General features: G+C 38.6%; 1 protein-coding gene across 1 annotated transcript in view; it reads left to right on the top strand.

The window, feature by feature from the left end:
• The window catches only part of PPFIBP2 (PPFIA binding protein 2), a 97,616-nt gene that overhangs the window by 78,284 nt on the left and 9,524 nt on the right, over positions 1-9,808 (top strand). The window contains exons 9-15 of the mRNA XM_017824971.1: positions 2,096-2,171; positions 3,782-3,879; positions 4,067-4,131; positions 4,394-4,462; positions 4,858-4,918; positions 6,608-6,649; positions 8,518-8,656. Coding sequence (XP_017680460.1) covers positions 2,096-2,171; positions 3,782-3,879; positions 4,067-4,131; positions 4,394-4,462; positions 4,858-4,918; positions 6,608-6,649; positions 8,518-8,656 — 550 coding nt within the window. The remainder of the gene's footprint in view (positions 1-2,095; positions 2,172-3,781; positions 3,880-4,066; positions 4,132-4,393; positions 4,463-4,857; positions 4,919-6,607; positions 6,650-8,517; positions 8,657-9,808) is intronic.

Below are 9,808 nucleotides of genomic sequence, written 5' to 3'. Positions count from 1 at the left end.
GATGTTTAAAGAGAAAGTGTGGCTGACTTTGCTAACCTGGCTGAAGAATTTGGGAGGCTCATTACATTCCAGAGGGGAGGACAAAGCCAAGGCTGTAATGAGCAAAATCTCCTGTTTTCTGCTACAGAAAAGATCCCTGAGGTTTGCTCATCTCTGGCAGCTCTTTGTCTTCCAACCTAACCCAAAGTGCATCTAAACCCAATTTAGATTCTGATATTAAAAGGAAGTCAAAGTGGCCTCTGATGCAGACTCAGATTTGAGGAGAAAGGGAACAGGATGTAAATAAATAAGAGGAAGGGAAAAAAAAAAAAGAGCACTAAAGGAGAAGGAGTGGAATTAAATCTATTTAAATAGGGGATTCATTCTTCAGCAGATTGTAGTTTTTATGATAATAAATCAAGCCATAAGATTTTCCTTTATGGTGACACTGTCCTCTACAATCAAATAAACAATAATATGCATCCCTAAAATCTTCTTTTAGTAAGTGGGTGATCCAGACAGGACAACATTAATTCTGGAGAACATTAATGTGGTTCATAACAATATTTTAGTTCTCAAAAACTCTTAAAAAGCCAAAATTTACACCTGGAAAATAAAAGATGTGTCATTATCTCTTGACAAAATTATTCCAAGTCTGCATAAGGTGTTTTTGTATATGAAGGGAACACAAAATATTGCTGCCTATGTCCTAATATCTGGATGTACTCACAGAGGAAGGCGGGTTATTTCCTTGAAAACTGTAGTGTTTAAACTAGTGGACTGATGGTTGACCCACAGCTTCCGAAGTATTTCATGCAGAACTATTACCTTCAATAATATTGCAAAATAAAGTATTCCCTTTCTGAGGGAAAGGACCTCAGAATAAATATTCCCTGTGTCACTTAGGACAGAAAGTGCTGAACTAAGTTGGTAGTAAGTGGTGCATGTATTTCTGTTTTTTTAAAAACTGGGTATGTTAGTCTCAGGTCTTTGCTATGAATAGGAACCTGCTGCTTCCATCCATGGCTGGGATAACGGGGTATCTGGTTTAGGCCTCCTTTTCCTCATGTTATATTTTGCTGAGGGTGAAGGGAGGATCAGCATCATCTGCTGTTTTGTAAAGTGGTAAAGATCTGGTTTCTGTGCAGTTATTCCTCCACCTTGGTGGGTATCTGCTGTGGCTGTAATGTAGCATACATGTGCCAGAGCAGATTTTAATAGAATTACCTCTGACACTGGCACAGCTGTGGCAGGGCAGCAGCTCGGTGTCAGACAATTCCTTAAATACTTGTCAGCTTCCTTGGAAAATTTTTCTTTTTCCAGTGCCCACTTCTTTGTTTCTGTGGCTTTCCTGACACCTGCTTGTGAAAACTAGTTCTTTATTCTTGCTTGGGTTTGTATTCAGTGCTCTGTAGTCACAGCACTGGGCAGGATTATCACAGAGGAATGGTTTAGAACTGGGGTTAAAGAAACAGGACAAACTGTGAGAGTGCAAAAGGCAAGTGCCCTCCCTGAATACGTGGATCAAGATGCTTTCTGCATGTGATAGGAAAGCATTAGGTACTGGAGAAGGAGTGGAGTCAGAAAATGCATCAGACATTCACAAGGCCTCATTTCTTTGGCCCTGTGTGGGTTTGACTGCCTGGACTTCAAACAGGTGTGTTCAAAACTGGAGTAAGTGCAGCTGTCAGAATGGAGAACATCCTACACACAGGATTAAAGAGCATGACTAGATGGTTAAACTAAACAAAACATAAACATGATTCACTTTATGATGACAGGTGTGGTAAAACACTGCCCACTTCAGGCAGTTGAGGTTCAACTCCAGAATATTGCCATCACTCTTAGAAGTGAAAGCAGATTTCCAAATTATGCTTCTGTTGTAAATAACTAATTTACTACGAACGTAAAGCTCCTCTTGTTTCCTTACATCCATAATTTCACGCCGTCTAGCAAATACTGGGTACAATGACGAATAAAGGCCAAGAAACATTCCTTACAAGGCATGGGAGAGACTTGATCCTGCATTCATGAAAATCACAGAAATGTAGCACAGCATTCCTGCAGGTTAAAAATGTAGGATTTTAACTGTGATCTTGTTTAATGTTTTTCGCAGGACCGTCGAATAGAGGAGCTGACGCTGTTGCTAAACCAGTACAGGAGGGTCAAAGACATCATGATTGCAGCTCATGGTAAAACATCTTGTGAATTATTTCCTGATATCAGGTCTTTTAAAAACTGCATGCGCTGCAACTGCTATTTGCTGTCCTTTTAAATATATGTATATAGTAATATATATTTTATTATGCATGTCTTTGTATCACGTTGGAGTGCTATGAGAGTAAATATACACTTTTTCAGATACAGAGAGAACCACAGTATGTCTTGACCAGACTTGTGTTATTGCCTGTAGTTTGAAAAGGCATTATATCGCTCTCAAAAAATCTATTACTCAAAATTAAAATGACATTATGTGATTTAAACTAATTCATCTGTAGGAGATGAATAAGGTATACAGATAGGTATTAAGTTTATGTGGTGTTTCCTGTGATCATTATGTTATGAGTAGCCAGTTTTTACAGTGTGAAATGATACCAGGAGACCTTTGTGAACATTAATTGATTAAATACATCCTATATTCAGATTTCCTACACCACAGTTCAATTCAGGAATGGCAGTAATGCTCAGCTGCCAGAGACCTAGTGGTAATGTTTGATGTCATGTTTTTTATGTGGCATTCATAAAAGGAAAGCTGATCTCAGGTGCAATTTGATACTGTTAGGAGGACTTTTATTCTTTTTTGCTAAAAGGAGTTGCAATAAATCTAGTAAGTTCTATTGTCCCTCCCTTCCACTAAAAAAATGTCCTGACAGCTGCCTAGGCAAGTTCTTTTTGGAAGGAACAACTGAAACCCCACGATTGCTTTGGTGTACACAATGTTTATATATTTTACTTTAAAATCTACAGAAAGATCTTTGTCCCATTTCTCAGTTACGCTGCAGGAAGCAGAGTGGGGGTTAGGACAATCTCATTTTAAGCTGCCACCATACTTTCCAGTACTGAATCTAGTCTGGGAAACTTGACCTTCTGAAAGGACAGTTTTGTTCACCGCATATCATCACGTTAACAAACATGATATTTTCAGGCCTTCTCTGGAAGAATGGAAACTTGTATTTAACACACAAGAGTCAAGTAAATCTCTCTCTTAATGTTCATTAAAAAAAAAAAAAAGTCTCTCACTTGAAAGTGTTCTGAAAGTAAATCCAAAGGTGTGATTGTAGCTTTTGTCCGCTGTCCTTGGCCACATCCCGGTTGCACAGATCCGAGTGCACTATCCCCCTGTGGAACATGTTTTTTGGAGGCCACTTGTGTACGTGAACAATCCATGGTGCTCTGGGTTATTGAGTTGGTACCACAAGGCTGTGTAGGACCTACAGTGCACAGAGAGATTGTCCACACTGTGATCCATGGCGAGTAAGAAAATGGTACCAATTTCAGCTCAGCCCAGAACATCAAACTATGAATCACAAGTGGTTCAGAAGCTGCCTCATGAGCAGCTCAGCTGCTCACAGCAGAGCAAAGCATGCAACTGAAAGTGATACATTTGTTGCTCTAACATAAATCATTTTGATGGTAAATCAGAGCCCAAAGGAGGGGTGGGGAGCAGAGAGGGTGGTAAATTATGAAGAAAGACTGAAGGGGAATTTAGAGATCGAAAAATTTAGGCTGTCTGATATGGGCTTAAATGTCTTTTTTTTGCCTGTTTCTCTCCCTTTCTACCTCTACTCTTTAATGCTCATAGGCTCTTCTGTCTCTGGTGGCAGTGAAGAGGAAGTTGAGATAACTTTAAGGAAGTGGAATCTTTTGAATAATTCTCAAGGAGAATTACTGAAAACAGAGGTACTTAGCAAAGATGTTTTTAGAAGCGAGTTCTGCCATATATATGATTTTTTTGGTGTTGGCTTCTCTGTAGTAACGTAGATGAGGGTTTGGCCCTGGCTGAATTGTTGTACTTCTTGGTATGGGCATGGTAGATTCAGCATCAGACACCAGAATTACAGGCTTGAAACTCTTGTCTTTTACAAAGGCCTCTTCAGGAGAATTGTCACAAGCTGTGCTCCCTCCGGTGCCACACAAAGCTATGGAAATCAGGCAAGACCTTTCTTTCTTTCTCATGTTTCATGTGGGTTGTCCTAAATCTGTATTATTTAGGCTGTTTAACTGTTGGTATCTTGTCTTGACCGTTCTTGGCTTTGCTGTACTTTTGGGTACTTGTGAAAGCAGTGTTTGCCAGGGAGGTTTGCAATGCTTAGTTCTGTAAGGTTTGAATTACATGAATAAATCAGCACTTTTGTACATCAGAAGATATATGTACTGCAGTACTTAAAGCTATGACATTTATTTGTATTTAAAGTGGAAGCATTCCAGTATCTTCGACTAATATGACCTCTCCACAAGAAGAATCTTTGGAAATCATAAACAGGTAAGAACGAGTAACTTTGAAATGTGAAACGTTTTTCCTTTTTAAAATCCCTTAATGTGTCCACATTGCTCACAGGGAGTTATTGCCCTGTACTTTTGCTTGTTCAGAGCTTCTAAAAAGTCATGTGTAGGTACAAGGTTTAAAGCTGCACACTGGGCCTTGTTGCCTTCCACTGCTGATCACAGGATGTCTTGTTGCTGTTCCTGACTTCATCTACTGCAGTTTCTAATACTATGATTTTTAGACTAAAAATAATCTCTCAATTCTGAATTATTTGTTACATGCAAATGTAACAAAGTGTGATCTGTACAGCTGTCATAGGAGGCACTTGTGACATATACAAACGTACTATGTTGTATTAACTGCTGCTTTTTTTCCCCTGTCACTTTTTTAAGGGTTCCACAGAAAAAAAAGTCAAGTAGTTTAGAAGACTTGCAGAGTGAATCCCTGGAAAAGGTTGGTTTATTTGTAATCACAGTTTCTGGTCTTTAATATTGCAACTAAAAGACAAAGGTCAAGTACAAATATTTGTTTTATTTCACATTAAGTAACTTTAACCACCGCTGACATTGTATGTGGGGAAAAAGCCCTGATGATAAAACTGCAGTATTATTTTGTTTATAGGTGTGTTTAAAATAAATTTTACTTCCAAATCACTAAAAATGTTAAGGCAGCAAATCCTGAAAGTAGTTAAATGTGGAAATGGGCATTTCCACATAGGATTCCTTTTTAAGTGTTTGCATGTAACTATGAGTGTTGGTCCCTTAGACTTCTGATATAAATGGCATTTCTGAAGATGGCGGTGATGCTGCCTTAGTTAAAGCAGTAGGGGCACTGTTATTACTTCAAAGACTTTAATTCCATTCCAGAATAAAGACTTCCCGATTTGCAAAGTCTCGTTACATTGTGGTCCAGAGTCTTGTTTTGTCATTATGTACTGACATTGTTCTGCACTTGTAATTATGCTTTGTGAGACTGTTGTTGATGCTTTCTGTACTCAAATTAGGCTTAATACTAGGTTACTTACACCCAGTCATGTAATTTAAAACAGATACTGGTAATGTGATTGCTCCAGTGCTTAAATTTTTTAAAAATTTTTCTTAAGTCGCTGAAGATGACAGTGAACAATTAGAATATGTGAAATTTGTGTTGCACTCATTCAATTGTGGTCATACACACACGTGACAAATCAGAACTAACGTTTCATTCCACAAAGAATTTATGAAGGTCTGTTTTCTTTTCATAACTTCAGTTCAAAATCTTAATTTGTCCCTGTGTTATGCTGTGATTAGGCTGTACCTACACATTTATGCTGTAAATTTGCTCTATCCATGAAATCAGAGCCCATAGAGAAAGGAAAACCCACCAAGGATATGAGAGTTGTAGCAAGCCAGCCCCAAGTTCAGCAAGGCATTTAAATTGTGTGCCCTAATTTAGGCACGAGGCCTCTTGGTGAAAGAGACCTCCCTGTGCATATGAGTGAGTGGCTAAATGTGAATGTTACAATCAAAACTGAGGCCAAGAAAACTTGTTTTGCTCACCCAGCACGACAGACTGCTTTTTGCATTAATTCCAAGAGAACCTGTGCTAGCAGCAGTGTTTACTGGAGCTCTTCTGCTTTGCATAAAGCTCAAATTCCATTTCCTTCCAGCAATAATTATAATAAAAAAATAGCAAGCCACACTGGTGTCCCTGACCTAGCCATGCTGGTATTTTTATCACTTCACTTCTACCACAGCTCTTTATGATTTCAGCTGGGTACATACAGCATTGTGTATGTTATTTTATGTCAGTCATTTTCGTACTGCTCTAACTTTAAAACAGCTGTTATGTTCCCAGCTTAAAGTAAGTCTAAAGGGACCACCCAGAAGCCTGAAAACAGCAAAATTCCTTTGATCACAGCAGAACCTAGACAGGGCCCAAATTTTGTAGAGTGGAGAATGAGCAAACACAATTGGTATTAAATATTGGATTGAAATTAAATGAAAAGATAACAGTCCTTGTAATATATTGTCCATACATTAAGCACCATCACTATAGTAATAAGACTACAATTGATGTTCCGTGTATGTATGTTAATACTAACATTTGTCTGTTGCTTTTTTTCCATAAAACTTTGAAATTGCCCTCCCTGAAACTCCGTAGTATGTAGATGGAAAACCAGCACAGCCTGTTGTAGAACAAGAGGTATATTAACTGCAACCTTTCCTAACAATTCTCTGTTGTGATGTGCTGTGATGGTATGGCTGGGTTTTCATTTTATGTTCATTTTCTTCTTTTAAAATGTTTGCATAGTTCCAGTGCTGACAAACTCTGAGAACAGGGGTAAAAATTTGAGAGGGAATTTTTTTTTTTTTTATCTAAAAGTTGTTACATGAAGTTAGAAGCTGAAGTCAGTCGGTTTCAGGAAATACAGTGCTGATTTTGGAAGCAATTTTTCTACTCATACAAATTTTGGTGCAAGTTGGGATGTACTCCTGCAGCTGCCAAAAAAGGAGCAGGAGTTGAGGAACTGATTAATCTGGCCTGCAGCTGCAGTATCCAAAGATCCCTCTAGGCCTTGAAATAAGAATAGATTAAAGCAGTAGTTATCTCATTAAATATTTAATGTCTCATCCTGTCCCAGACAGTGTTTTAAAACAATTTTGTTAGAATGGGGTTACTAAATAGTAGCATACTGTATGTTCCTGTATACTAAATATGGTTTGCATGTTTTCAGTATAAAGTTTTCCTACAAAACCTCCGTTCTGTGATTGAAACATTGACCAGTTTATTCCAAAACACATGTTTAATGTACACCACTCCCACTAATGTCAATTGGAGTTGCAGGTTTTCTCGAAAAGCATCTCTGTTCCCCTGTTTTGACAGTTTTGGGATATACATTTTTCCCAGAGTGGTGGCTCATCCATTTTTTCATATGGAGCCAGTATTCAAGAAGTCTCAACACTGTATTTCCAAAACACATGTACTTTGCCTGGAGAAGTATCTTCTATCAGATTTATTAGGCACCTTCTCATCTACCCTTGTACAAGGAGCAAGATCCCCAAGTGAGATGATCACTTGAATGCAAGGAAAATTAAGAGATATTCTATTTTTAGCAAAGCCTAGGTACCAGTTCCCCTTCAGTACAATACAGTGAGATTTTGGGGACCACTGCTTGGGGGCTGTGATGCCTGTGACACTGAATGTGTGCAGGAGAGCAAAGCTTAGACTTACTTTAGCCTGATGTGGACAAAACTTGTGGGGTCAGCCCTAAAATATAGTTCAGTCTATGCCTTTTTTTTTCCCAGCTTTTATCAAAAGTATACCTTGTGCTTAGGTTCTGTAATAGAATTGGCAATGATAGTATATTTGTATATTTGGCAACTATATGTTTAGCTGTAATTATTTTTTTTAAAAAAAAACCTTGCATTTGTAATTTTGTCTGTGCAAAGAGATCTCAGTCCTTGCAAACGTTAAATTTCTGTACCCTGACTTTGCTGTCGATTCCTTTACTGTTATTAATGGTGGTGGGAAATATGTTTGAGAAAATTTGAGGTGTATAAATACTTTTGGTTCAAATTCCAGCAAGATAAAATTGTGAGGCAGAAACAGAGACAGTCTGGTGAAAAATAAGGGGGGAAAAAATGGCAGAATGAAAAAAACAGTCTGAGAAGTAACCAAATGCATTTTTGGCACTATCAAAGTTGACCTTGTAAGGACCAAGTAATTATATAGTGCTGAGGTCTAAAGGAGAAGACAGTTAGAAAAGTTCTTATAACAAAAACAGGTAATACATGAATTTTAATGTAATATAGAGTCTGGCTAGAGTGGGAGGAGCAGATGAGGGAAGACAAGACTGTGTCTAAGCTAGAAAACTGTGAGCTGACTGTTGGGCTTACATTGAGTTATCTGTAAGCAGGAACAGGGAGGGAGTGGAATCATTTTGAACCGTGAACTTCAAGCTCTTTTCCCCAACTTTGAAATCGTTGTGTACTGGGTTGCAAATGCTGCAAGTGATTTGATTTTTATTATTATTTATTTATTTTATTTTTTTCCTCTTTGAAAAAACAAAGAGTAAGCCAGTTGTGAAGGGCAGCAAGTACCAAACCTTGCCAGGAAAGATGCCTCGACCCTTGCAGAATGGAGAGCAGGGAACGTATCACTCTCCGGACGGATGTGGGATGAGCGAGGAAAATGGCGTCCCGGGCCTGAGTATGTACCCACAGCTCTCTGAGAGGGTTATGGGGAGGGGAGAAAGCAAACTGTTTGAGGGATTGGGACAGAGCATGGGATATAATCTGCTATGCCAGAACAATGGTGTTGTTTTCGCATGATTCAGTTAGGGAGCGTTCTACTGCCTTTTTTTTTTTTTTAAACAGCATACCAGAAATTAGCTCACTGGGGAGTAAAGGATGGCTTTAAGTTGGAGAGTTCTTTTCTGTTGCATTTGACAACACAATTTGCTGAAATCATTGATAGCTTAAGTAATGAAGAGACAGGGTTTTTGGACACTGTGGACAGAGCCTTCTGAAAGTTAACGAATCTCTGATTAAAAATCAGAACTTTTAGAGAGGCAGACATATTCACAGTATGAACAAGCAGTATTTTTTTCCAGACATGCTTCCAGTGCTTGAGCTTGCTCATCTGTTCTCTTAAGAAAAAAAAAAAAGACAAGCTAACAAAAATGCACAGCCAAGTACATATCAATGCTTTTAAAAATGCACACTAGATTGGGGTATTAAATAAAACAAACAAACCCATTCCTTGCCATCCCCACTGCATTTTAGTGGGTGAAACTTTACAGTACAAGTAGCACTAACATGCACATTTCAAACAAAAATCCTTGTATCCAGCACTGTCAGTTGCTGTAGCTTGTGGGGACCCACAAGTGAAAATTTAACTTGCTAAATGCAGAAAAACACCCGTGGATTTTGGAACTACAAATGTATTGTTAGTCCACAACCACGGTCCTGTGGAAGCCTGTAATAATTTCAGTGACACCTTAAACACAGATTTATTGACAAGAAGTGTTACAGTGAGGCACAGAACCAGGTATTTCCCAAGGACTAAAGGGCTTGGGAAGCTCAGACATGAGAGTATCCCTTGTGATTCTGAGGTGTTTCTAGAGAGTTTAAAAGTCACGTGGGGTTTTTTTGTTTGGCTGGCTTTTTTTTATTTGGTGGGGGTTGGTTTATTTTAAGGCCTCGTGGTCCTAAAATCTTCCAGGATGCTGTAGTTTCAAGATTGCCACAGGATGCGGTAGTTCAGGGGTTTTTTTAAAGAGTTTTTCTGTAACTGCAACATTGTAGGCAATGGCATGAGCCATGCTGTTATGTCTTATCCAAGGATGGGTGAGCTCATAAA

The sequence above is a fragment of the Lepidothrix coronata genome, unplaced genomic scaffold (genome assembly GCF_001604755.1).
Source record: "Lepidothrix coronata isolate B3197 unplaced genomic scaffold, Lepidothrix_coronata-1.0 Scaffold115, whole genome shotgun sequence".
NCBI lineage: Eukaryota > Metazoa > Chordata > Aves > Passeriformes > Pipridae > Lepidothrix > Lepidothrix coronata.
Note: the sequence above shows the minus strand (reverse complement) of the source record. Positions and strands in the feature narration are given on the sequence as shown.